At 41.6% G+C, this 27,795-nt stretch overlaps 3 protein-coding genes and 2 long non-coding RNA genes across 5 annotated transcripts; 4 read left to right on the top strand and 1 right to left on the bottom strand.

Annotated features, from left to right (window-relative positions):
• The first annotated feature begins 330 nt into the window (after nucleotides 1–330).
• LOC127533457 (histone H3-like) lies at nucleotides 331–15,601 on the top strand. The gene is made up of 2 exons (XM_051946547.1): nucleotides 331–682; nucleotides 14,588–15,601. Exons 1-2 carry the CDS (start codon nucleotides 354–356, stop codon nucleotides 14,913–14,915), a joined length of 657 nt encoding a protein of 218 aa, XP_051802507.1. The 5' UTR covers nucleotides 331–353; the 3' UTR covers nucleotides 14,916–15,601.
• LOC127533447 (histone H2A-like) lies at nucleotides 1,596–2,300 on the top strand. The gene has a single exon (XM_051946535.1). It carries the CDS (start codon nucleotides 1,626–1,628, stop codon nucleotides 2,010–2,012), a length of 387 nt encoding a protein of 128 aa, XP_051802495.1. The 5' UTR covers nucleotides 1,596–1,625; the 3' UTR covers nucleotides 2,013–2,300.
• LOC127533462 (uncharacterized) lies at nucleotides 8,104–10,226 on the top strand. The gene is made up of 2 exons (XR_007941200.1): nucleotides 8,104–8,448; nucleotides 9,194–10,226. It is a non-coding gene; the product is annotated as an uncharacterized LOC127533462 (long non-coding RNA).
• Nucleotides 8,971–11,391, bottom strand: LOC127533460 (uncharacterized). The gene is made up of 2 exons (XR_007941198.1): nucleotides 11,128–11,391; nucleotides 8,971–10,364 (listed from the first exon to the last, which is right to left on the bottom strand). It is a non-coding gene; the product is annotated as an uncharacterized LOC127533460 (long non-coding RNA).
• On the top strand, nucleotides 13,493–14,187 carry LOC127533450 (histone H2B-like). Its single transcript, XM_051946539.1, has one exon. The coding sequence runs from the start codon at nucleotides 13,502–13,504 to the stop codon at nucleotides 13,874–13,876; it is 375 nt and encodes a 124-aa protein (XP_051802499.1). The 5' UTR covers nucleotides 13,493–13,501; the 3' UTR covers nucleotides 13,877–14,187.
• Nucleotides 15,602–27,795: the final 12,194 nt, after the last annotated feature.

Here is a 27,795-nt window from a genome sequence, read left to right as displayed (position 1 = left end):
GAGTATCAGTGATTATTCTGTTTTTGATACTGGATTAAACAATGAACTGATTGTTGCTGGGAATAGGAAGGAGTTAAATGTTTGAAGTAATAAAATAAAACATTTAAACTCTCAAGTAGAAATTAAAAGAAGAGTTTGAACTAAACATGGCGGCTGCTGTAAAGGACGAATTTCTTTGAAACGTCACATTCATTTCATCCAATACACTGTCTGAAATCCAACACGCGCTGCACCGCTCTGGACCAATCAGAGCTGCCGTTGTTCCGCCGCTCTCCTTATAAGCTCGCTGTTGCCGCTCACCCTCCACTTGTATTTTTTTTTACTGTTGGATCAGTGAAGACAGAGGAAGCACAATGGCCAGAACCAAGCAGACCGCCCGCAAATCCACCGGAGGAAAAGCCCCCAGGAAGCAGCTGGCTACCAAGGCTGCCCGGAAGAGCGCCCCGGCCACCGGCGGCGTCAAGAAGCCTCACCGTTACCGGCCCGGTACCGTGGCTCTGAGAGAGATCCGTCGCTACCAGAAATCCACGGAGCTGCTCATCCGCAAGCTGCCCTTCCAGCGCCTGGTCAGAGAGATCGCTCAGGACTTCAAGACCGACCTGCGCTTCCAGAGCTCCGCTGTCATGGCTCTGCAGGAGGCCAGCGAGGCTTACCTGGTCGGCCTCTTCGAGGACACCAACCTGTGCGCCATCCACGCCAAGAGGGTCACCATCATGCCCAAAGACATACAGCTGGCCCGCCGCATCCGTGGAGAGAGGGCTTAGACCCACCATGCCAGACTTTACCCGAAACACCACGGCTCTTTTAAGAGCCACACATATTCACTGGGAGAGCACAAACTTCCACGTAATCATTTATTTCCTTTAAAATACCATCAAATCACTTTAGGCAATTTATGCCTTATGTACACTTTTGTTTTATATAGATATGCAAACATTTTGGGAAAATGGGAACATAGTGTAAGTTCAATGAATATAGAAATATACCTAGGTTACTACTATATATAGTAGAAACTACAAATCCACAAACAATTTGAAATGTTCTGGTCAGCAGTGAGGTGAGTCAGTCTGAAACCTGTGGAAAGTATAGATTCTACAATTTTAATGATTGCCTCTGATATTTACAATTGAATTCATTAGAATCATGTTTCACCTCTTTTCTGATTGGTGGACACTTCACTCTCATTGATAAATGATCAAATACTGAGCTGAAAACAGATGATTTCGTATTGTACTTCATTTGTTGCTCTGCTGCACTTTTTGTAAAATGTTATCCTGCACTAAAAGACTTCAACCAAATATTTTCCTTCACGTTTATTGCACATTAGAAATAAGTTCAGTGAATAAAGATGATATATGTTGTGTTTCCAGCTGGATTCTATTTCAAATCCACTAAAACATGTTTTAATAAACTCCAGTTGAACGGTTTCATTTTAAACTGTGCGGCGACCAAAGCGGAAAGAAATAAAACATCCGACTACAACAGCTGTCCTCTGATTGGACGACCACATTCTACGCTCACTCTGACCAATCAGAGAGCAGCCGTGTTGCTCTATATAACCTGCTGCCTGTCTCTTTACCGTTACTCTAGTTTCTGCTTTCAGTGACAGACTGTGACAGTGAAACATGTCTGGACGTGGAAAGACCACCGGCAAAGCCAGAGCCAAGGCAAAGACCCGCTCCTCTCGGGCAGGACTCCAGTTCCCGGTCGGTCGTGTCCACAGGCTGCTGAGGAAGGGCAACTATGCGGAGCGTGTGGGTGCCGGCGCCCCCGTCTACCTGGCGGCTGTGCTGGAGTACCTGACCGCTGAGATCCTGGAGCTGGCTGGAAACGCTGCCCGCGACAACAAGAAGACCCGCATCATTCCCCGTCACTTGCAGCTGGCTGTCCGCAACGACGAGGAGCTCAACAAGCTGCTGGGCGGAGTTACCATCGCTCAGGGCGGCGTGCTGCCCAACATCCAGGCTGTCCTGCTGCCCAAGAAGACCGAGAAGCCCGCCAAGTCCAAGTGAAGTTGGAGACCAGCTCAGCAACACAAAGGCTCTTTCAGAGCCACACACAAACTCTCAATGAGCATCTGAACACCAATCTCAGAGTTATTTCACTTGTTCATGTGACATTTAGAGTTAAATTAATCTTCTACATCCATATATCTGACTCAATCACATGCTGCTAATTCTGGAATTACCTATTCTAACTAAAGTTTCTGTCAGACACTGATTTATTGAGATTCATATGAGAACTCATTGTCATTACAGTAGGGATGAGCCTTGTCCATTTTGATTATCCTCCAATATTAAATTGCCAGTCATCTCACTGATTCTAGTATTTGATTTGACTATATCCAATTTTTATTGCGTAGTTTTGGGTGGTATTTATATGCATATCTAAACGCTTTAATCACATTACATTTAAAGTGGAGTTAAATAATTTCGTGCTGTGTTCCATTGTTGACTCTATAATTTGAAAAGAAACGTTTACTTTTCGTTAGTTTGGCCCCGCCCACTGAAGCTGTCACCGACTGTCCTCTCTTACGTCCGCAGCTCAGGCTGAGCTGCTCTGCCATATATGGTCTGCAGAGCCGGAGGCCGGAGGTCGTTCCCTTCCTGTAAGTTTAGAGCACTTTTAATGAGAGCGCCACCTACCGCAATGGATGATAACTACAGTACACAGTTTACGTTTTAAGGTACCCAACAGTCACCAGTCACACATCTCCATGCATGAAAATGGTCAAAGTCAAAATAACCACAACTGCCTAAAATCACATCAAACTTTTCTATCTGTCATTCAGCTATATATCATAACATGAAAATATACATGGGACTAACATGGCACAAAAACGATGATGAAGTCGGTTTCCATCCTACTCTCCGGACTATATTTTCCCAGTTTCCTTCTTTCAGGATCACTGGGAAACCTAAACATGTGGAATCCCTTCTCTGACCGATTTGTGCACCCAAAGGCACAACAGCCTGTCATTTTTCAGGGAATTTAGGAAGCGTTGGAAGACCTGTAATTACTCTCTGAGGTGTAAACAACGTTAACAGGAAAACCCGGCGTTCATGAATAGGAAACAAAATGGCGCCCATAGATCACGTGACCAAAATTTTTTGGACCCGTCATGTCGCCACTCTGTTATACAGGCACTCTTCTACACACTACCCCTCCGTTTGCGCGTTCCCGCGGAGGGTACTCCATATTAAGGGCCGTCCCAAACCGCGTAGTGTGGAGGGAGAGTGGACTGTTCAGCCCTTAAATAGCGAGTCTGCATCGATGCTCACTCTCGACAACTTTTTCAGGAAGTGCAACGTCGAAATGGAGGAGGAAACAAACATATCAATGTAAGTTCCACATGTGTCCATTATTTCTCCCACGCCTTTTTCACACTGACAGAGCATCACAAAAAGAGTGGTGTAAAAAGATAAAACAAAAGAAAGAAATCTTCTTCTCTGCTGATGTTTGATTTAATTGTGCACCCCCTGACACCTTAAAATTTGAACACAACTGACAGAATTCATTTATTCATTCATTTGCTGAATTTGAAATGCCAGATAATAGGATTGGAAAACATGTGGGATGACTTCAAATTATTTGAAGCAGATTGTAGCCCCTACATCATTGCCTGCTGATTGTCTGCTTTTACAGGGACGGTGGAGAAAACAGAACAACTGGTGCGGCTCTGCACAGCACATTCCTTCTTTACAAAGAAGAGAAATGCTGCGAAGGAGGCATGGTGCCTTCCTGGGAAGAGAAAAGACTATTGTTTTGTCTGGATATAGAAATATCAGTTTGATCAGTAACTCCAGCTTCTCACATTTTGTCATCATCACGTAAATGACTTACAGTAAACCATTTCGTTACGTGAGCACAGGTTGTCATGATCAGTTGCAATCGTGGTAGACAGTTTATGCATCATGATAATTAGCTGACATGATGATAATTTGGTGATGCAGCCTATGTGCATATTTCATGTGATATTTCAGGTTTTGTGTAACTGACGCCAGTCGTATTTTACAGTTAAATGTATTCCCTCACGGAGTTTTGTAGCATGGCATTATGTCACTTTTACGAAATACACAGATAACACTGCAATGCAACACTTTGCAATACAACAGAAGACGCTTTCGTCTTCTGGAAGCAGCAGCGATCCTTGTTAGTTGCAACCTGTGCCACAGCGCTACAGCCATGCACAGTAGGCGTCTTTGTGTTACCATGGCGATCACGTCTTCCGTTTTCCGGTGAGGCGACAGGGCGTCCCATTCCTGACGATCGTATTTATACCCTCCCCCTTCAATTAAAGTGCCCTCCACAGCTGCGAGTGAGACTTCTTTTGGAGTGACACTCGGTAGTGGAGGGGGAGTGTGTAGGGGGCCGTTTTGGACTGAGCCAACGCCGAGAAAATGAAGCCCGGATTTTGCTACTTCCTGGTCGCCATTTTGGATTTTTTGGAGCCAGTGACGTAAAAAGCGTCATCAAACAGGCTGGACCGGAGAGCAACTAGGGGCAGGACCAGTCTATGGGCGGGCCAGACTGAGAGCTGAAGACTCTCTTATCCTCAGAAAAAAGACCGATTTTTGGGGTACACTGTACACATCATATTTAACGGTAAAATTGCATATGAAACGCCAACATTTACTTACTGGAAAAACTGGATAACGGAACCCTTTGAGGGTCTGTTAGTGCAATTAACGGAGGAACAAGCCATGGCTACAGTGAACTACAACTAATAATAACAAGTCAACAAACTGGAAACCTGTGGAAAATAACAATAATTAGAGGACAACTTAATTTAAATGTGGATGAAAGCCAAGTTCCACGGAATAAACCTGCTGAAAGCCTCGCCCTAAAGGATCTGTCAATCATTCCAGACAAGACTGTCAATCAAGTATAGCCACGCCCCCTGGCTCTGCCAACTTTAACGATTTATTTAAAATTCAGTATTGATTTATTTTAAGATCGGCCAACTGATCTCTCATTTTGACCATGAAAACTAACGGGAAAAAAATCCTGAGCTGTAGAAAATCAGTCTATCAAATTTTATTTTTTCCAAAAATGAATTGGGGTCTATGGAGCAAAAGCTTTTTGGAGCCAACCCTAGCGGACGGCGTGATATTGCAAGTTTTTGACACTTCTGGGTGGGCTTCATTTTTGGAACCAGATGCTACGTCCATCTTTATATACAGTCTATGGTTTTAAATAGGAGTGTTTCAGATGACGTCACATTAGCTGGTCCGCCATATTGTGTGGTGAGTGTTGAAATTGTTGTGGTCAGGAGTCAGCGAGCAAGATAAGTAGTGTAAGAATGAGAATGAATATGCAGTTAGGATGTTAGACAAATATTGTAATGTTGGAGACATTTATTCTTCATTGTGTTTGTGCTGTTAATTACACATGCAGTATATGAGGTTAAAGAAGTGGCAGTGAGGCTAGGGGGCGCTGGGAAGACAGAAGAGGGTTGATACAGAGATAGAAAGAGGAGAAGAGAGGAGACGGGAAGAAAGCGGGAGCTGGATGGGTAGAGTTGACGTGTGCATGAAGTCAGAGCTCACTAAAAGTTCTGAAAAGATACAGAATGTGTCCGGAGTGATTCTTTATGCACCCCAAACACCCACGACGCTTACAGTAGTTTGAAGTGGCCTGGGGGAACAAATGGTTGATTGAGCAAGGTTAATATAGTTCGCAGTGGGACCGGCAACAAGAATGGTTCACGCCTGTTGTGTCCACGGCTGCCACAACAGGGCAGAAGACCCAGTTAAACTGAGCCAAGGGTGAAAAGACAAGGAAACTCAGCCAGCTGAGGCACCACACTTGGCAATTAGTATCTGTTTTTTTAACCCATGTTATTAGGAAATTTTCATTTTCACTTTTACTTTGTATTCTATCATTCAATTTTTCTTCCATAAATACACTTTATTGTGGTAAAATAAACTTTTAGTGCATGAATTGCTTTGAAAACACAATTGAAATCTCGCAAACAGCCAAAGGTCTTACTCAAATTTGATTATTTTATTTAAAAAAAAAAAATTTCGGGAGTTTAAATGTATGGCGAATGAAAGATAACAAATGTATAACTTAGACAATTGTGGAAATTAGGTGTTTCAACCATTATTATTTGCTTTGACCTAGAGATCTTTTCAAAATAGCTGCTTCTCAAAGCGAGGATTCACATTTCCCCAACAGGACACCATACTGGGAGGTTAGCTCACATTAGCGTGATCCTAGCCAGACTCCACTATTTATTCCAGTTGATTTAATTTAGATAGACCAATGATACGCTAATTATTAGAAAAAAAATCATTAGGTTCATTGTTAGTTAAATCGGTGATGTAAATTAATGCTGTTTTTGGATGAATTCTACACCAAACTGTGTTCAAAATCTCGGCAAAAAAAATCTGTGTCTGAAGTGCTACTTCCTCATATTATGACCGCAAACGGCTGAAACTTACTCATTTAACTCCAACTTCCTCTGATATCGATCTTTTGAAGTGCTATCAAGTGTGTCTATATACTTTTTCAGCTGAGTGGCAGCCATAGCCAACAAATGGACTGAACAAAGTTTGCCACTCACCATGGCGCTGAGCTACTTACTGACCCGGAAGTGTGACGTCAGTGAAACGCTACTATTGGTGATTTCACTCAAAATATACTTAAAAGACAAAATACTTATTCAAGGAGAATTCCCCGTTCATTTTGACCCCTGTAAGTTTTTCTACAGAGCTGGAGGCTGCTCTTTCTGGACCACACCAAGTATTCCACACAAAGTACTACTTCATGTCCTACCTATGATTTTAAATGTACTTATTACAGTGTCACAAGTTATCACTCATGCCTTGGTTGCTGAGGCTAGCATTTGGACAAATTGTGCAATTATCTGATAAAATATGAATGGAATCATCTGTAATGTCCTTTGTGGAGTCTAGATCTAACAGGACAGTATAAAAGGTTGGAAAGAGACAAAACGCAAGGACAACTCTGAAGACAGATATATATTTATTTTACACAATAATATGAAATAAAAGTAAAAGCTGAACACACACAAACATAAGTAAATGAAGTCTATGACTCCCACTGCAAAACCTCTGATCTCACTTCCTCCTGATAGACACACAGACAGACATTAATAAGCATAAGTAGATATAGCACTGATTTATCTGATAAACTGTACATATTTCACTTATTTACTTTGGTAAAATATATTTTATGTTTAACATTTCATCATACCTCCTTTTGAAATGAGCAGCACTTACCAACTGAACAGTCTGACTTCTTTCTTCAGGTCTTTTTTGATCCTTCCAGAGAATTCCTCCACTTCACTGAAATAGTAGTCAGACAACATTATCACTGCAGGCTTGACAGAAATACTGGTAACACTTAAAGAGGATACATTCACAGACATTGGTACACTTTAACGAAGGTGGCAACTACTTGCATTAGTTACAGTTAAAAAACAAAAACATTTTAGTGCATTGTGTAAATTTTTTTTAAAAAAAGCATCCTTTCCTTTGATGGTAAGCAGGACCACTGAAGAAGACCTGCTCAGCCTCCTGCAGGGACAGATTGTCCTGCATAGACAGCCCACATATGATGGCCTACCAAAAGAAAATGGTTCATTTTTAAGCAATATAATTGACATTTACCATTTTACAGCAGAGCAAGCCATGTTAGACAGGCAAATACACAAATTATGCCATTAAAGGTTGGATATTTACTGAGCCCATAAAGGTGCAGGAGCAGAAACATGTAGAATTGTATTACATGGCAAAGCCAACCTCTGGAAAGAGAACACCACAGATGAACTGCACTTCATCTGTGAAGCTTAGCTGTGTTGGTGTTCTGTGCAGTACAGCCTTTAGGAACCAAAAAGCTTGTCCTGTTGTTCATCACTGTCCAGGCAGAAAGGCATCTGGCAACAAGACTCCTGATGAATCCAGGTAGAACATTTGCCACCAAGTACATCGCGACACAAACAATGAATTTCTGGAACTCAGGAATTCTTTCAAAACACAGCCAAAAAAGGTTCTGTCCACTGATAATATAATAACGGTCCGTGTATATTTTGGTAATTGGAATTTCCGTTCTAAAGCAGGTATTGAAAAACAAAAAACGAATGGTTATTTGATTTTCGTTTTCAAAGGCAAAAATTAAAATTGAAATACAAGGCGTTTTTCCTTTTCACGATCAAAAATGGATATACGAATTTTAAAAAATGCTTTGATTTTCATTTTTTATTTACAAAAACAAAAAATAAAATAAGTCAGAGACAGAAACGAAATAAGAACCGTTTTTCATTTTCTGCGACCGGAAGTGGTCATCAGCAAGGGTGGTCAGATTGAATCAGAGCCGGGGACTCTCTGTCCCGCCCACATTTACCGGCTTCTGCTGTTTATGGACGCTGCTCCCGCTGCTGCTAACAACGTTAGCTTCCAAAAGTGGAGATAAACTCTACAGGTAAGTGTTAAAGTCAACTTTGTAACTAGTTGCACTCTTCTCTACTTCTGGACAATATCACATATAAAGCAGTGAAGTTACTGTAAGTTACCATCAGACTGTAACCTCTGATATAAACTTGTTCTAACATCGTGTTTTAAAGTCGTTCTATAAATCTCAATTTATGTTTCCTAACTTTGTATTTACAATGAGGCTAATCCCGGTTAGTCAGTGTTATCTATTAGGTGTAGCTAAGTGTCCTGAAGGTCACAGCTGATCAATCATAATAGATCAGTCATAGGGAAACTGCTGTTTCGAGGCGCAGTTCATTAATGATCAGCAGATAGAAATTAATCTATGTTAACGTTCCTCCACAGAACTCTGATGAATGTTAATCTCTCATTTCAATGAATGAAGAACAGTTCAGTTCTGAGTTAATATATCTGTTCTTTGCTTCAGACTCTATTTAACAGCTTCTGTTCATACAACAGTGTACGGTCAGATAACTGTGAAGCTCATGTTAATGCTAATGCTACATTAGAATAAAAATAATAAACTTTATTGTCCATCTAAGGCAGTAAAATACTCTTTGGCCTCAACCAGGAAAACAAACATTTCTATAAGATTAGAAAGTAGGACAAAATACAACACTCTGTTGTGTTTCATTCGTACCCTGATGTGTTCATTCTGATATTTAAAGTTCCAGCAGTTGGACTGAAAGAACCTTGGAGATCTTCTTCTCACTGTTCGTGTCTTTTCCTTCCAGCCTTGGTCTGGATCATTGGGAACATCTGATCTGATGGACTGAGAGCTACAGAGAACATGAACATCCAGCTGTGGTTGTCTGAACAGTCTTCTCTCCATCACTGTGAGGAAGAGCAGCACTGATGTCCTCCTCATGCTTCCATTAAGAACAATGATGCTGCAGATTAAGCTCCTCTCTTCATAATACTTGTCTTGTGACTGTTCAGTTTTTACACTTCACTGTCAGCAACACATTATTTATTTCATCCATTTATTATGTGTTTACACATCTTTACAGTTCACAATTGTTAAATAATGCAGTTTTTAAATGTGCAATGAAGGAAATAATGAAGCTCTTGAGCTGAATGTGTTGATGTTTTAATGCTGCATATCTGCTATAAATAACATTGTACAGGGTTTCTGCAGATATCAACCAGTCAAATTTAATGCTTTTTAATGCCATTTTTATGCTATACTGTAAAAAAATTTAATGCCACGACCATGAACTCAAATTACACGGGTTTTTTTTTTTTTTGTAAAAGATGATTTTTATATGAAAACCCTACATTTGACTATTTCTGAATCTGGGAACCACCCCTGAACACCAACGGGCTGCAGTCATTCTCTGAAAGTCACGTTTTTCAGCCATTTTTGCTGGAATTTGTGTTTCCCCATTTCCCAGCCTGGTCCAGCCTGCCGGCCACTTTAAAAACATGCAGTTTTTAGAAATTGTACCCACCCGGCTGGAACAATTATCTCAATGCTTCGGCATGTTTACGCAGATGCACATACCTGACAAATCGCAGTCTATAAATATATTATTGTCAATTATTTTCTTGAAAACTGCAGAAAGAAATTTTAATGCCACCGAGAATCAAATTTAATGATTTTTAATGTCATTTAAGGCCTTAATTTTTGCAAAATCAACTTAATGACTATTAATGTTCTGCAGAAACCCTGTTGTATTTCTGCTACAGCAGCAGAGATGAAGTTAAAGGTGATAAATAGAATCTGTGAATACTAAGAACAGAGAATAATAAACTGCTGAAAGAGTTGGTCTGTCCTTCTGTCAGTGAAAGCTAAACAGGAAGTGGTTCACTGAGGATGTCGTCCATTCAGTCTCCTTCACAACCAGATGAGGTTTTCCTTCTGTTGGCTTCACTCAGAAGATCCTCACAGTGAACATGAGACACCTGAGATGAAGAGAGATGTCACAGTATCAGCATCAACAGCAGAGGTTCATTTTAAAGTATCCCTGGAAAGATTTCCTATTTCATATAGTTTTCCAAGCACTGAATGACAGAAAGACCTGTAGTCACTTTAGCTTTAGGAGAGGATTTTATTATCCAGCTTATCTGTGCTGCAGTTTAAATGTATTAACTGTAGTGTTCATCATTATTTTGGACATATTCTGGGAGGTTATTTTTCTAATCTGCACTAAGACGTACTACAACATGTGAATCAGTCATTAAACAATGTTAACGACTAGAGAGTAGATTTACTGTTTTCTCCAGTTTAACTTCAGAGACTCAGCAGATATTTAGGACTACTGACAACATAGAACCTTAACCTTACTGTTTGAATCACATTTAGGTTTTCTAAACGTTATATTAATGTGAACCAGCGTCTCCACACAGTTTTATTAACTAAATGTACCACATTACACTAACACGACACACTTCAGCCTTTTCCATGAAACACAATGCAAACATCGTTAGCTTAATGCTACACTAGGTTTAATCAGGCTACGACTGAGCAGCTCGCTCGGTTAGCATCACTAATTTATATTAAAGCTAATATTTACTGGATGCTAACTCTCTTCTCTTGTCAATAAACAAAGAAATAAACTCCACCAACATCTGGACTGCATGGCACACATTATATCTGACACGAAAGTTGCATATGAAGTGCATTAAAAGCGGCACTGATAAGAAAATAAACATTTAGCCTACTTACCGAACTTTCAGTGTCTGCTGGTAGAATCAGCCGAAGGTAGCAAAATGGTTAAAACAAGCCAACAGGCAGGAAAAGTGTCTGTGGAAAAGGTTCTGCTTCTTCACCGATAAACCACCAGTGACCATATCAGAATTAATCCTCCAGACTGTCGGTCATTCCAGACGAACTGTCAATCAGGTAACCACGCCCCCTTGCGTCACAAAACTTAATAAATAAAAAAAATCGATATTGATTTATTTTAAGATCGGCCACTTGATCTTTCATTTTGACCATGAAAACAAACAAAAAACCCATTTATTTACAGTCTATGCACCGTACTCTGTTTGGCTCCACCCTTGCTGATGACCACTTCCGGTCTCAGAAAACGAAAAAATTGACCTTTTTTCGTTTCTGTCTCTTACTTATTTTAGTTTTTGTTTTTGTAAATAAAAAATGAAAACCAAAGCATTTCTTAAAATTCGTATATCCATTTTTGATCGTGAAAAGGAAAAACGCCTTGTATTTTAATTTTTGCCTTTGAAAACGAAAATCAAATAACCACTCGTTTTTTGTTTTTCAATACCTGCTTTAGAACGGAAAATCCAATTACCAAAATATACACGGACCAATAACAAAGGCTCTCAGTGAATCCTTTCTGAGTCAGTCTGCAATGATGAGAAAATAGGAACATTTTCCAAGTACCACAAATGTTGCTCAGTTCCCTTTGACTGGATCATGAAGTCCACCAGTCTTGCTTCCTTTGCAGTGCGCTCAGTGACAGCCTGCATATGGAGAAGAACTTCCTCAGTGACAGCACCCTGCCTTGGCACTCTGTAAACGGGCTTCAGGGTTCCTTGGAGCAGGCTTCTGGCTTCATTAGTCCAGAAAGTGAACCTCTTGCCATACCTTTCAAACAACCAAATTCATCTAAGATAAATAATGTGGAAAAAAAGGTAACACAGTGATGAAAAACACGGCATGCACAAATACTCTCGACAAAGACTGCCATCCACAGTCTGATGAACTTAATGTAGTTACCAGATGTTCTGCTAACATGGCACTGATCGTGTGTTATCAGTTTCTAGAAGTGGAAGTGAACCTCTAACTTGCAACTAAAATTTATTTACACGTTTTGTTTCAGGCTGTCGTACCCCTCTGTTTGGAAACGCTCCATCAGAAGAAGACACCATCACTTCCGTACCAAAGGCATGTCCATCTGAAAGCAGAGTGACAACAGAAAAAAAAACAATGAGTTCAAAATGTGTCCTTTCTCTTCAAAATGAAGAGTATGTGGCAACAACAAAAGCATTTGGAGATAGTAGTTTCTTCTTTGTGTAAACTTTTTCTAAAACTAACCTCCTGAAATTCAAACCCGTGGTTTGTGACAATGGAAAGTGTATACTGCAAAAGATGAGATGGAAAACAAAGCACTTTATTTGCAGTGTTGACAGAAGCTGGAACATACTCAGTTTAAAAAATGTGACCTTACCATAAGCATAAAAATCCCAGTCATTTCTATACATGTGGCGTGGCACGCCCTAAAATAAATAAAACAGATGAGATTAGACACATAACTGAAAACTGCTGTCTTCTCGATTACACGATGACTTCTATATGAAGTAAACAGTAGTATCAACAGCAATAGTATTTTGGAGTAGCTAATTCTGCTTTTCTTTGATACCCCAATATCATGGCCAGTCTTCTCAGTCCAGCTCTGAGGATGGCGCTCTCTTTAAAAAGTGCTCTAAACTTACATGAAGGGTACGGCCGTATTCGTGCGGCCTCTGGCTCTGCAGACATACCCTTCTTGAGCTGCTCAGCCCTTATAACTGAGTTTTTGTTGCTCAGAAAGAATCTGTAGTTCATGCATACATTTGAATCTCTAATATAAATGTTGTGTATCCACATAAAAATCATGTCGAAAGAATTAACTAACCCTGTGGTGTTCAGTTGGTGAAGACTCAATATTAGCAAAAAGTGCCTTTGAGACATCATGACGTCTCCCAAAAGTTAATTTTGCACTTAGTTTCATGTCCCTTGAATCAAGTTGACCTTAGGCTGTTGTAAATGTATATTGATCCAGGTCCTACACTTTTTTTTTAAATTTACTGTAAGCAGATAAAGTATGAGCAACGGGTAAAACATGTGAATGCTCACAAAGATCACATAGTGCTGACACAGTTGAAAGTCAATAGTCTTATCAGAAGTACTACATTGAAACTGTCGGAGGTCTCCAGCTTGCTGTGTCGTCTCCATGGAAACCAGAGCCCAATCACAGCTGAGCAGCTCAGCCAATTACAGACGGGGGGCTGCGCAGTCGTATTTCCATGCGGCCTGTATAAGAAGAGTCTCTCTCTGCGCTCAGCTTCACTCGTTACTACAGAGACGGAGAAAGATGCCAGAACCAGCAAAGTCCGCCCCGAAGAAGGGCTCCAAGAAAGCGGTGACCAAGAGCGCCGCAAAGGGAAGCAAGAAGAGGAGAACAAAGAGAAAGGAGAGCTACGCCATCTACGTGTACAAGGTGCTGAAGCAGGTCCATCCCGACACCGGCATCTCGTCCAAGGCCATGGGCATCATGAACTCGTTCGTCAGCGACATCTTCGAGCGGATCGCCGGCGAGGCCTCCCGCCTGGCTCACTACAACAAGCGCTCCACCATCACCTCCAGGGAGATCCAGACCGCTGTCAGGCTGCTGCTGCCCGGTGAGCTGGCCAAGCACGCCGTGTCCGAGGGCACCAAGGCCGTCACCAAGTACACCAGCTCCAAGTAAAGCTTCACTGCTTAACATCAACACAACGGCTCTTTTAAGAGCCACACACGTCATCTGCAGAGCTGCTCATCCACTGGAAGCTGTCATCTGGAGGATCAAACTCAAAATTATTTCATATTCCGATAGAGATTAAAAACCTTGCTTTACTGGCAGATTGCTCTCATGTTTTCATTGAGGCATTAACAATAAATTTACGGCTCAAATTGGTATCTGATTATTCTGTTCACAAACATTTGATTAAACAGTCAACTGTCTGTTGCTGGAGTTTTCACAATATTAAAGTGTGACCTGCTGACCACAATCAATGTTAATATCTGCTTTGATTGTTCACTAACTCAACACATTATCTAATGTTACATTCATGGATCAAAGTCGGTGTCTCAGTCATCTGGTTTACTTTATTTTATTATTTTATATTGTCTTAGTGTTTAGTGTGTGCTGTATCTGCTCATGTTTTCAACCCAGTTCTTCTTGGATCTTCTGAGCTGCTGGAATGTGTGAATTTCCTGCTCAAGGATCCACAAAGACACAAGCTGCTGATCCTGCTGTTGGTCAGTTGGTGGCGCTGATGCAGCAAAGAAGGTTTATTTATTATGAAGCAGCAGGAAAATACACAGAAGAAGAGGAGGAGGTCCGCCTCTGTCTTCTATCACGTCCTCAGTGGAGACTCAAAGCTCCGTCACTCCAGCAGCGGCATCATTGAGCTTTTAGCTGCAGAAGAGCGAAGATGTCTGGACGAGGCAAAGGAGGAAAAGGACTCGGTAAAGGAGGCGCCAAGCGGCACCGTAAAGTTCTCCGGGATAACATCCAGGGAATCACCAAGCCCGCTATCCGCCGTCTGGCTCGCCGCGGTGGAGTCAAGCGTATCTCGGGTCTGATCTACGAGGAGACCCGCGGTGTGTTGAAGGTCTTCCTGGAGAACGTCATCCGTGATGCTGTCACCTACACCGAGCACGCCAAGAGGAAGACGGTGACCGCCATGGATGTGGTGTACGCTCTCAAGAGGCAGGGCCGCACTCTGTACGGCTTCGGAGGTTAAAGTCAGCGTTCATCAGCACAACAAAGGTCCTTTTAAGGACCACACACACCTCTGGTAGAGAGTAGCGTCCTGATTGTTCTCAATGATTCAATACTGATCTGACAACATTCATGAAAGTAGCTTATTCATCTCAACCGGTTTAATAATTGCATCTAAAAGAAGGGTGTATGTTTGGTCTCAACATTGTAGAGATGGGATTTATAGCTCTTTGAGGGGAGCCGGATCTTGGTGAGCCGTTCAAAAAACTGGCTCATTTGGCTCTTTTTTTTATATTTATTAAGTTTTAAGAAGCCAGTCTGGCCTTAACTCGTTTTATCTTGGAAATAATCACTGGGAGGAATTAATTTAGATATCCCACCAATATGAGTTTGAATTATTCTAAAATATTGATTGTAACCTTATTTGACATGTGTGGATTAAATTTTAAAGTCTGATCTGGATTAATTGCAAATATTCCACAGGGTGACGCCATATCACTCTGCTTTGACGGTGACATGACTATTTTGAATTACCCTTTGTACAAATTCTGTGTATGTGTGTAAACCATGACTTGAACACGTATAAACATTAAAAAAAACAAAGCAGGCTACAATAAATTTCTGTGCAAAACAGCTTTTAGTGCAAAGATTTCCACTCAAGAACATTGTTAATAATACAGAACATACAAACAAATAAACTGTTCAATAGACTGGTGGACTGCCCTGGGGTGCATTTTGTTGCTCTGTAAAAAAGTTAAACCCTGAGGAGGACTCTTGAACTGTCTTTGGGTTAATAGCAGCCTATACCTGAGCATCAGTGCAAATTCTATACAATTGTTATTTTTGATAGAAAATCTTAGAAAACAACTTGCAAGACTGTACTTCAATTACAAAAAATATTTCAGGTATTGGAAAAAACAGATACAACTAGAATAAATAAGAAGAAAACATGAACATACAGCCCACTATTACTACTAATATAAACTCTGCATAGACTGGTGGACTGTCCTACAAGTGTGTGCAAATGAGCTCCTTTTCGAAAAACAGGAGATCTGCCCCTTCAAGTCTTAATTGAACAATAACAAAATGCAATGTAAACAAATACAAAGCAGTTCCATACTTTATGGCTTCTTCTGCCTGTCCATCTTGTCTTTGGGCAAATTAGCGTTAAGGAAGACAAGTGATCTGACCTTCGAAGGCTTCTCTTCTCTGAGATAATCGGTCCGGTTTTCGAGAATATTCTCTCAGAGGGAACTGATGTCGCCACAACACACAGCTTCCTGGCCATCAGCTTGCTAAGCCTGGGGTACACAGGGGCCCGACTTTCCCACCACTTGAGGGGATCCTCATTTTTTGCAAGAAGAGGCTCCTCTAAGAAGGCTCGCACCTCCATGACAGCATCTGCCATGGGATTCCTGGCTGATACTGTTCCCGCTACCTGCTCGGGGTGGGAGATATAACAATGGGAGATGCAACAATTTTTATGAGATTGTGATATTAGATTGATGTCATCCTAAATTTACAGAAAAAAATGTGATACATTTTTGCCATCCTTACATCCTCATAGAAATAGCTCCAGACAATAGATTCAGCTGCGGCTGCACTGCCTGCTTCTTCCACTTTGACTGGTTGCTGGATGGGTTTGCTGCTGTTAGGACTGAGTCTTCCTGCTGCAGTTGATATCCTCTGGAAGGTCTTGTCTGCAGTTCTGGCATCAGCGAAAGCCATCCTCTTAAATCGAGGGTCAAGAGCAGCAGCATCTGCAAGGATGTGGTTTGATTCGATTCGATGGAATCTAGTCGACATGCTTGCACAAAGACAGTTGACCATGTCTTTTGCTGCCTGTGTTGTTGCCCTCCTCCGGAAATCGTTTGTGTCTCTTTGCAGTCCCCTAGCCAGCAGTATGACTTTGGAGGCTGTCACGTAGCTAGTGACAAAAAACAAACAAACATATTACTTTAATTATACAATTATAAAGTTGTTAAACAATGACAAATATTACAATGTACTACACAGATATCTATTATGGTATCAAATATTAATAATTTAGTATCAGGTAATTTGCATGCATGCTATAGAAATCTACTGCTGAACAACATACCTTTCTGCACTGAGTTCAACAGTGACCTCCTCAAATGGTTTCAAGATGGTGCACATTTCCTGCAGCGTAGTCCATTCTTCTTGGGATATAGGGCGGACTGGTGCATTGGTGATGGCCAGGGTGGACACGATGGGATTTTTGTTGGTCAGAAAACTCTCCAACATGTAATATGTAGAGTTCCATCTTGTGACACAGTCCTGTTTGAGTCGCAGCTCATCCATCTTCATTTGGAGCTGTGTTTCCTTTAGTTTTTGTGCAGCCACTGGGCTTCTGCGAAAGTATTCCACTGCCTCTTTAACTTTATCAATGATAGATTGTGGACCTTTAAGGGCATCTCTGACCACAAGATTAATGGTGTGTGCCAGGCATGGAAGGTGGCTCCATCCTGTTATTTGAATAGCCTTAGTAATGTTTGCAGCATTGTCAGTTAAGCAGCACACCACTTTCTTATCAATCCCCCACTCTGCTGCAACACTACGAAGCTTTTCTGCCAGGTTGTCTGCTGTGCGCCGCTCACTGAATTCAAAACAGTCCAGTAGGCAGGAGGACATGTGGAAATCTTCAATAAAGTGGCATGTTACAGACATGAATGAGGTAGTAACCCTTGACGTCCAACAATCCGTTGTTAGGCACACTGCTGACACTTCGGACACCCTTCTCCTAAGTGATGCTGCTTCTCTCTCATGCATTTCAGACACTCTCTGGGTTAGTACCCTCCTACATGGAGGAATATAGGAGGGGTTGAGAGCATAGCAGAAGTTTCTGAATCCTCTGTCTTCCACAATTTTAAATGGCTGGAAGTCGGTGACTATCATCTTTGCCAGTTCTTCATCTATCTTCCCCTGTCTCAATGGGGTCAACACAGGAGCAGTGAAGTACTGACTGAGCGATGTCTGCTTTGTTTTTGTGGTAGCAGCAGCAGGTGCCTGGTCAGGCAAAGATGTGGGCCCAGTGGAATCAGAGGCTGCTGTAGCTGTGGCTGTGGCTCGAGTGATAGTAGCACTGGTATGAAGTTTAGCACTACCTGATGTGGAGGCAGAAGAAGCACTGGGATTTACAGAGACTTCATGGCCACTAATATCCAAGTCATCCGGCTCTCTTCTCACCTCTGCCACTTTTATTGTTGGGTGCTGAGTTTTCAGGTGTCTGTGTAAATTATTTGTGGAGCCTGACTTAAATGAAATATTTTTTTTACAAATGCTACATTGAGCCTTACTGTCTGCCATGAGAGAAAAGTGCATCCAAATGCTGCTTCGTTTCCGTAACTGGCTCATTTTGCCAACGAAGACGGACTGACTCTCCTCCTTGTTTACACCGCTCGCTACTCACACCACACACATTACTGCGGCTCTGCTCTCGACCAATCACGCCGCGCGGCTGAACTTTCGCAGCCAATCACGTTAAACTTAAACCGCTCTCCAAGGCAAGGGGCATTCACGTGTATCTGTGTCTGTGTGGCACATGGGGAATCCCCATGTAACTGGGGGAGAAAAAAAAGAACGGTTCCCAGCTGCGACTCGGTTCCCATCATTCATGTTAACGAGCCGTTCAAAAGAACGAGTTCGTTCGTGAACGTCACAACACTACAACATTGGTAGGGACGATATAACAGCATAACCTGCATGTACAGTTTTTGCTGAGGACGGGACATTAATAAGACCAAACAGATTGGGTGAACGGGGTCAGGGCTACATTTCTCACGAATATGAACCTAATTAATTGATAAGCTAAATGATCAATGCAAAATAAAAGTCATCAGCCAATCAAACGCACGTTTGATTGGACCGGCATGTTCAGCAAGTGAAAAGGGGTAAATGTAAGTCTGAACCTGGTCTGAACATAATGAAAATAATTCACTTAATAATGGTAGGGTCAATTCTATCCTTATAACATATGGGAAGACAATCAAAATTACCTATATAACTGAACTCATTATAAAATGCAAATAAGGTTGCTTAAAAGTTGGTGGGGACAATTTGACCCTCTTGAAAAGTTGGTAGTGTTATGTCCCTACCGTCCCTATGCAAACCTACGCCCTTGATCTAAAATGTTATCCAGCTGCTATCATGCATGATGACTGAATCAGTTACAGCCAACATTGCCTCTAATTTTTCATGAGTCTGAGCAAACACAGACTCCCTGAGCAGTCCCTTAAACTAGAGATGAGATTTATGGCTCTTTGAAGGCAGCTGGATCTTGGTGAGCCGTTCCTTTCAAAGAGCCATTCAAAAAAACTGGCTCATTTTTATATTTATTAAGTTTTAAGAAGCCAGTCTGGCCTGAACTCCTTTTATCTTGAAAATAATCACTGGGAGTTATAAATTTAGGTATCCCACCAATATGAGTTTATATTATTCTGAAATGCACTCAACAAAAATATAAACACAACACTTTTGTTTTTGCTCCCATTTTTTATGAGATGAACTCAAATATCTAAAAGTTTTTCCACATACACAATATCACCATTTCTCCCAAATATTGTTCACAAATCTGTCTAAGGGGCCGTTTACACGAGGACCATCCTAACAGAAAACGCAAAAGTGGTGTCTTGTCATTTCACGTTTAGACGAGCGGTTTTGAAGGAAATCTGCGTATATACGGTGACTCTATAGTGTGTGGAATTCGATGGGATATGCATGCCAGGCAGCTGGGTGGCGCTGTGATAAAACTCTGCCATGTCTACGCGCATGCTTACTATCTCCCTTTTCGGATCTCCGCCGCGGTAAATGTTCATGAATGGAATCTGTACAGATTCTGTACGTTTGTTGGTACGACTCCTGTAGTGTACATAGAGCTGCCAGAGTTGCTTGAAGGTAGGAAGGATGGAAATAATCACACATCTTTGTTTACGTCCTTGTACCGGCTGGCAAACCAAAGCACGTATGTGACGTAATCGCGTACGCGACGTGGTCAGATCTCGGCAAAGTTTTGCATTTTGCTGTTTAGACGGAAACGTAACGGCGGAGCGTTTTCTACTTTTCCACTCTGGAGGCCGGTTTCAAATTTTTGCGTTTTCAAGCCCCCAAAACGCCGTCCTCGTATAAACGGTAGGGTGTTTTGTTGAAATATTTTGCCGTTTTCACCTGCAAGCGTCCTCGTGTAAACGGCCCCTAAATCTGTGATAGTGAGCACTTCTCCTTTGCTGAGATAATCCATCCCACCTCACAGGTGTGCCATATCAAGATGCTGATTAGACACCATGGGCCTGTTTCTCGAAGCAGGTTCTAGAAACTCTGAGTTTCTTCCACAACTCTGAGTTGATCTACTCTGAGATAGAAAACTCTGAATTTTCGGTTTCACAACGGCTGATATGAGTTGGGTTAATTAACTCGGAGTAGTTTGACCCAGAGTTAAGCGCGTGCACCGCAACTCTGAAAAGACAGCATCAATCAAACCCCGATTCGACGAGTCACCATGGAAACGGGGAAGCGAAAGGCTGCGTTTTTGAACTGGAAGTTTTTAACGCGCTCATATGGCGAGTTTGAACACGTTTTTAGAAAGAAGTGCAACACCGCTGCAGCTGCAAAAGAGAGAGAGACGGCGTGGAGAACAGCCCGGATCAATGCGTAAGTTTAAATGTAGTCCTTTGTAATCGTAATAATATTACAGGGAATAACTGTCTGAATGGCAGCCTAGTAAGTTATTTTATTTAGGTGAAATCTCGCGGGGGAGAAGCGCACGGGGCAGCAGCTTAAGATGAAATATAAAAACACTGTTCAAACAGGTCAGACCTCGGCATTATCTCATGGAGGTACTTCATGTTGATCATGTTTTACATTGTAAAGTAGCCTAAATATTAAGTGGCTGTTTGACTGTGCAGTTGTTTTATCCACACATAGCCTAAATGTCTGCATCCATATCATGTCCTGTTAAATAATTAAGCCTATTTAAACTAACACAGACTTCTGCTCAGCCAACAGAAAGAAAGCAGATGCCTGTAAAACGTGTGGAATAAAAGATGTATATATATATATATATATATGATTATTTAGTTCTCTTTTTGTCTTTTGGCCCCTTCACACCACAGACCTTGTAATTGTAAGTAGGCAACACTCCAAAGATTTCTCCAAATGGTAGTTTAAGTTTACTGAAACATGTCACTGATCTAGGATGAAGAGGATGAAACTGTGTCTGCTGCCTTTACAGAGGGGGATCCAGAAAGGCATACAGAGCTATGTTACTGATAGTTCTCTTCCCATTCACATTTTGGGTGGAATATAGAGTGTGACATTTAGCCTACACTGAAGTGTTGCACATTCTCATCCTTTTTTAACAGAGCATGGCTGGACAGCAGCAGGATGGTTCCTCAGCTTCCACTGCACAGACTGACACAGTGAGATGGATGTTCAGGAAACACCAGAGCTTCATTCTGTGGAATTCATGTGCAACTGTATAATTTAATGTCCTCTATGTATTCCCAGTTATCAGTAAAACGGATTTACAAACTGCATTTGTTACAAACATGTCATTACACTTTTTGAAGGTATTCACCTTTAACAACTAACATTTCAAAAAGAACAAAACATACATAATACTACCATTGGAATGACTACTAATACTTGTATCCCAATATAAAGTACTGAAAAGCAAAAAAGTATAATGCCCTTTTTGTGTCACAAGGTCAAGTTCGGAGCCATACATGTAGATATAATGACATGTTGACACCCATTTGCAATGCACACATGTAATTATAACATACACATACAAATTACATGTACTAACTTGAATTCAGGGAGCGCTGTAGTAGTTCGTGGTTGATTAATTTAAAAATACAACAGTAATGTTGAATTTTACAGTATCAGTGCAGTGGGATTAAACATGTTAAATTTAATTGTACAATGTCATGTTACAAACAAAAGAACCTATACCTAAGTTATAACTTAGGTATACCTAAGTTATACCATTACACTTTTTGAAGGTAGTCACCTTTAACAACTAACATTTCAAAAAGAACAAAACATACATAATACTACCATTGGAATGACTACTAATACTTGTATCCCAATTTAAAGTAGTGAAAAGCAAAAAAACGATTTTGACATCACCCATGTCATTTTGAGTAAGAATATCTCAGTAACTACAAATATAACCCTGCTGCTTTTTTGTACAGTGATAGAAGACGGATGGAACTGTCTTGTAGAAAAATTTGGGGTCTCTGGTACCTGTCCCACATTGAGATTTTTACCCCCCAAAATAGCCAATTTAAAATCTCGTCCAACTTTGGGAGCTCATATTTTCCAAACTGAGGTACCTAGAAAGCTCCAGTTTGCTAAGTTATCACACAAGTTTGTGTAGAATGGAACCCAGGGGTGTTAGAACACTTCTGTGCAGTATTTCTAGTACTTTTAAGGTCCCAAACGCCACTCGTGAGTAGGTGTCTCTTAATTTTTTAGCATTTTTAGCAAGCCCCCACGGCCTGCAGAGTGTAGGGAAACACCTGGGGATGTTTGTGGGACACTAGCTACATGCAGAGGCCTTGTTTACCAACTCACAGCTCTCTGGTATGTCTAGAGGCTGAGAAATAACCAGTTAAAGATGCAAAAAACGCTGGCGAGGCATTTTATAGCCCAAATTCTGAAAATTTCAGACCCCCACAACTCAGAAACTATTTGAGCTACAGGCCTACAATTTTGCATAGAAAGTACTTTTGTGACTATCTAATGGCATGCAAATTTAGGACTAAATTGAAGATGGTGCAGCAACACCCCCAAGGAATATCTGGTCATTTCACCTGGAATGACCCTGACTGCTCTGCTGTCCTGGATAGCTGCAGGTGGATGGGCTCATCATCTGGGTCTTCAGTTTGTAGGGCAGGGTGTTGCTCTCCTCTAATAGTGGTAATATTATGAAGAACAACACATGCCACAGTAATATCACAGGCCCTCTCAGGGGTCACCCTGAGGAGACGTAGGCTCTGGAAACGGGCTTTCAGCAGGCCTATGGTCATCTCCACCCGGGCTCTGGTCCTGCAGTGAGTCCGGTTGAAGTTCTGTTGGGGGCCTGGTTCAGGGTCAGGGTATGAGGTCATCGGCCTGGGTTGTCATGGTAACCCCTGTCACCCAGCAGAAGGCCATCAAACTCTCCTGTAATGTATAGTGGATACATCAGAGTATGTTAAAGGAGAGAGACAAGAGAATTCTATTGTGAAAATCTTTAGGCTGCTGACCACGCTGCAGTCTGTTGCTCAGGTTAGACTCTCCATAAATCCTGGAGTCATGGCCAGACCCAGACCACTTGGCCTCCACATAGAAATGATGTATGCAGCATCACATATGATCTGGACAGTGCAGAGAATGACAGATGTTGAACTATGATGCAGTCTTTAACATTTAGAAACAGTAGTCAGTCTACCTGTAGCCTACCTGCACATTTATGCTGTGAATGGACTTCCTGTTCATGATGTGAGGGAGCTGTGATGGGGATGTGTGTGCATCTATGCAGCCAATCACACTGGGAAATCCTAAAAGAAATTAAAATGACTAATCCCACTCTGAGGCTGCAGCACAATGTCATTAACAGAATATGATTTAAAATGAAAATAACAGATCTCTACATCATTCACCTGCAATCCTGTGGAACTCCTCCTTGATGCTCTGACAGGTTTATGTCCACAATGACGAGTAAAAGTCCTTTCAGGGCCAGGAAAACTTTTCTGAATGTCCTGCATACAGTTGCCTTACTCTGCATCTCTGACATCATGTAAAAACTTTCATTTGCAAAGAACCACAGCGCAACACACAATATCTGCTGGATGTGAGAGCATGACTGGTTGGTAATGTAAATGTAAGGACGGATTAGGTTGTTTGTTCTGGAAGCTGTGTTTGCTGTTTGCTGGTAAGATCTCTCTAACCTGGACAGCGACTCTGGTCAGAGAGCAGACTGGACACAGGAATTCCTTTCTCTTCTTCTAGCTTTATATAGAGTTGGTATAACAGAGGAATGCCTTTACAGAGTTGTGAGTGGTTAATCTAGAAACAAGGTAAAGAAATGCACAGAGTACAATTACTTTAACATGAATTAAAAAACACAAATAAAGATAAGATAATAAAGATGGCAGGTATAATGTAAACAACGAGCTAATGAATAGCTGCATAAATTTAACAGTCACGGCATACTCTTGGTAAAGGATTAACGACACGCATCATATTTGTTGGTGCGGCTAGCTGAACCACATGCATAGCAACATACAACATAGCAGCGATGCAAACTGAAACTAAAAGGGTGTGTGAGATACGATCGCGCGCAGCGTCAACTGCACGCGTTCGGAAATGCATATATTAATCACACAACATTTAATGGTGGAAGCTTCACATAACAGGCAGCAACTTACTCTTCACGAACGCACTCATGGAACGAAGAGTGAAGGAACGCCAGAGATACCACTATAACCTTTTCTGCGGTCTCCTCACTGTCAACAAATCAGGACGCCTACGGCAAGTGCCTGAGCAAAGAAACAAACGATCGGTATCCCCAGAAGTGCTCTAATATGTAATAACGGAACATATACACAAATAAAACTCGGGAATTTGACACATTGTTTATGTAGATTATGGACTTAAAACGATTACGAAACGGTACCGCTCAAACCGATAATTGTCCGGAAATGCGAGAACATTTATGCTCGGTCTGATAACAATCTACCGACGAATATTTAATTATCTGTGCAGTAATGCTGCTCCTTTATCCACTGGATCGTTAATAAAAGCTGTTCTACGCCAAAACTCGCTCGCTTACTGACTGAATGAATGAGGAAATTAAACAGCGTGTGGCTGAAAGAGGGCAGAGACGGAGAGAAACTCGAGGTTTTCTCAGATAAACCTGCTGGCGACCAGGTTCAACTCATAGAGTCTGTTACTGCGGTAACTGACCGAGAGTTGAAGTTACCCCTCTTTGTGAAACAGGCTAGAGTTACCCCTCTGTCTCAGGGTTAAGTTACCTCGCTTCGTGAACCGGAAAACTCTGAGTTTCCCTCATTTCAGGGTTAACAAACTCAGAGTTTTCACTAAACCTGCTTAGTGAAACAGGCCCCATGATTAGTGCACAGGTGTGCCTTAGACTGCCCACAATAAAAGGACACTCTGAAAGGTGCAGTTTTATCACAGCACAATGCCACAGATGTGGCAAGATTTGAGGGAGCGTGCAATTGGCATGCTGACAGCAGGAATGTCAACCAGAGCTGTTGCTGGTGTATTTTATGTTCATTTCTCTACCATAAGCCGTCTCCAAAGGCGTTTCAGAGAATTTGGCAGTACATCCAACCAGCCTCACAACCGCAGACCACATGTAACCACAGCAGCCCAGGACCTCCACATCCAGCATGTTCACCTCCAAGATGGTCTGAGACCAGCCACTGGGACAGCTGCTGAAACAATCGGTTTGCAGAACCAAAGAATTTCTGCACAAACTGTCAGAAACCGTCTCAGGGAAGTTCATCTGCTGCTCGTCGTCCTCATCGGGGTCTCGACTTGACTCCAGTTCGTCGTCGTAACCGACTTGAGTGGACAAATGCTCACATTTGATGGCGTCTGGCACGTTGGAGAGGTGTTCTCTTCACGGATGAATCCCGTTTTACACTGTTCAAGGCAGATGGCAGACAGCGTGTGTGACGTTGTGTGGGTGAGCGGTTTTCTGATGTCAATGTTTTGGATCGAGTGGCCCATGATGGCGGTGGGGTTATGGTATGGGCAGGCGTCTGTTATGGACGGAGAACACAGGTGCATTTTGTTAATGGCATTTTGAATGCACAGAGACACCATGACGAGATCCTGAGGCCCATTGCTGTGCCATACATCCAAGAACATCACCTCATGTTGCAGCAGGATAATGCACGGCCCCATGTTGCAAGGATCTGTACACAATTCTTGGAAGCTGAAAACGTCCCAGTTCTTGCATGGCCAGCATAATTTGTGAACAATATTTGGAAGAAATGTTGATACTGTGTATGTGGAAAAACTTTCAGATCTTTGAGTTCATCTCATGAAAAATGGGAGCAAAAACAAAAGTGCTGTGTTTACATTTTTGCTGAGTGTAGATGATGGGCCCAGGGCTGCACAGTGCCTAGTGGTTAGCACTTTTGCCTTGCAGCAAGAAGATCCCGGTTCAAATCCCGGCCTGGGCCTGGGATCTTTCTGCATGGAGTTTACATGTTCTCCCTGTGCATGTGTGGGTTTTCTCCAGGTACTCCGGCTTCCTCCCACAGTCCAAAAATATGCTGAGGTTAATTGGTTACTCTAAATTGTCCATAGGTGTGAATGTGAGTGTGATTGTGTGTCTGTATATGTAGCCCTGTGACAAACTGGTGACCTGTCCAGGGTGTCTCCTGCCTTCACCCGAGTCAGCTGGGATAGGCTCCAGCAGCCCCCGGGACCCTAGTGAGGATAAAGCAGTGTATAGAGGATGGATGGATGGATGATGGGCCCAGTGGTATCAGAGGCTGCTGTAGCTATAGCTGTGGCTAGAGTGATAGTAGCACTGCACTGCAAAAAAAGAAAAGTTGGGTCAACTCAAAATTTCAAGGCAACAAACTTCGATAAAATTTTAAGTTGGACAATTAAACTAAATATTTTAAGTTTTGCTTCTGAGTTTGCTCAACTCTGAATTTTGATTTTTATCAACTCAACAGTAAGTTCTGCTAACTTATAATTTTACACTGTAATAACTTTTAATCCTTACTTCAGCTAACTTTCCCCTAAGTTGGACTCACTTATAATTTCACACTAATAACTTTTTATTGTGATTTGTGCTTACTCTCTGTACTCACTTATTACTCACTCTAAATTCTAACTTAATATTTTACATTGTAATAACACTTCATCCTTACTTCTACTAACTGTCCTGTAAATTGTACAGTTTTACATTGTAATGACTCTACTGCAAGTTCTTACACAGAATGCACTTTAATTGGGTTAAGTCAGTATATAAAAGAATAATTCAAGAGGAATTTAAACTTGTACACTGCTTTAAATAAGTTTAGTTTATAATGTAGTTCAAATTTGTAATTTCGAACCAATATTGCATAATAAAATGTATAAATAATTACAGATGCAACATATGCATTCAGAACGTTTGTTTTATTTAAACTACCAGCATCAAATCTCTTCCAACAGGGCCAAGTACATGCAAACTAATGAGACCCAGTTTCCCCAGTAGTAGCTGTTTACTTGTGCTACACTGTCTACTTTTAAACTTTGAGATTGAATAAAATATCAAACACGAGTCATGTATACAAGATACAGAATCAGTATGATACACAACTATGAATCTAATAAAACTGTTAACAAGGTCACTGAGCACCATAGGGTTACTGGTCTCAAAATATCAAGCATAAGTCATTTATACAAGACCATACAGAACCCGTATGATACACAAGTATGGATCTAAAGCACAAAACATGGTGTTGGCTGGACAGAAGGGAACTTTTAGAGGTCAACAACTCCAGATCCAGAATTTGTGAATTCACTGAAGGAGTTTGTTTTTGAGAGATCTGACCCTTGCAGAGAGGTCTGTACCAAGTTCCATGAAAACCTTCTGAACAGTTTCAAGTGTGTGCCTGAGATCCTTTGGGTACTTGAGGTTTAAAGCATAGATCAGTCCAAAGAGGTAAGCAAAAGCAGTTGGCAGGTCAGGGAGATCTTGAAGGACAATCTCTTCCTCCACAACAACAGCAACACTCACGACACTTTGAGGAGCCCTGCTGTCATCATCCTCCAGCACAGTGAGGATACCCACAGTGAGGCCCTTCGTCTGCTCCACTTCTGGGTCAGTGTCCTGATGTTAACAGACAGGAAAAGACCAACACATG

Source organism: Acanthochromis polyacanthus, chromosome 3 (genome assembly GCF_021347895.1).
Source record: "Acanthochromis polyacanthus isolate Apoly-LR-REF ecotype Palm Island chromosome 3, KAUST_Apoly_ChrSc, whole genome shotgun sequence".
NCBI lineage: Eukaryota > Metazoa > Chordata > Actinopteri > Pomacentridae > Acanthochromis > Acanthochromis polyacanthus.
The sequence above is the reverse complement of the archived record's forward strand: the minus strand, read 5'-3'. Positions and strand labels throughout refer to the sequence as shown.

Bases quoted from the DNA above. Each gene is read 5' to 3' on its own strand.
- LOC127533447 (XM_051946535.1), top strand. From the start codon at position 1,626: ATGTCTGGACGTGGAAAGACCACCGGCAAAGCCAGAGCCAAGGCAAAG.
- LOC127533450 (XM_051946539.1), top strand. From the start codon at position 13,502: ATGCCAGAACCAGCAAAGTCCGCCCCGAAGAAGGGCTCCAAGAAAGCG.
- LOC127533457 (XM_051946547.1), top strand. From the start codon at position 354: ATGGCCAGAACCAAGCAGACCGCCCGCAAATCCACCGGAGGAAAAGCC. The intron at 683-14,587 runs GTGCGCCATCCA...TTGAGCTTTTAG, and splicing joins CTCTTCGAGGACACCAACCT to CTGCAGAAGAGCGAAGATGT.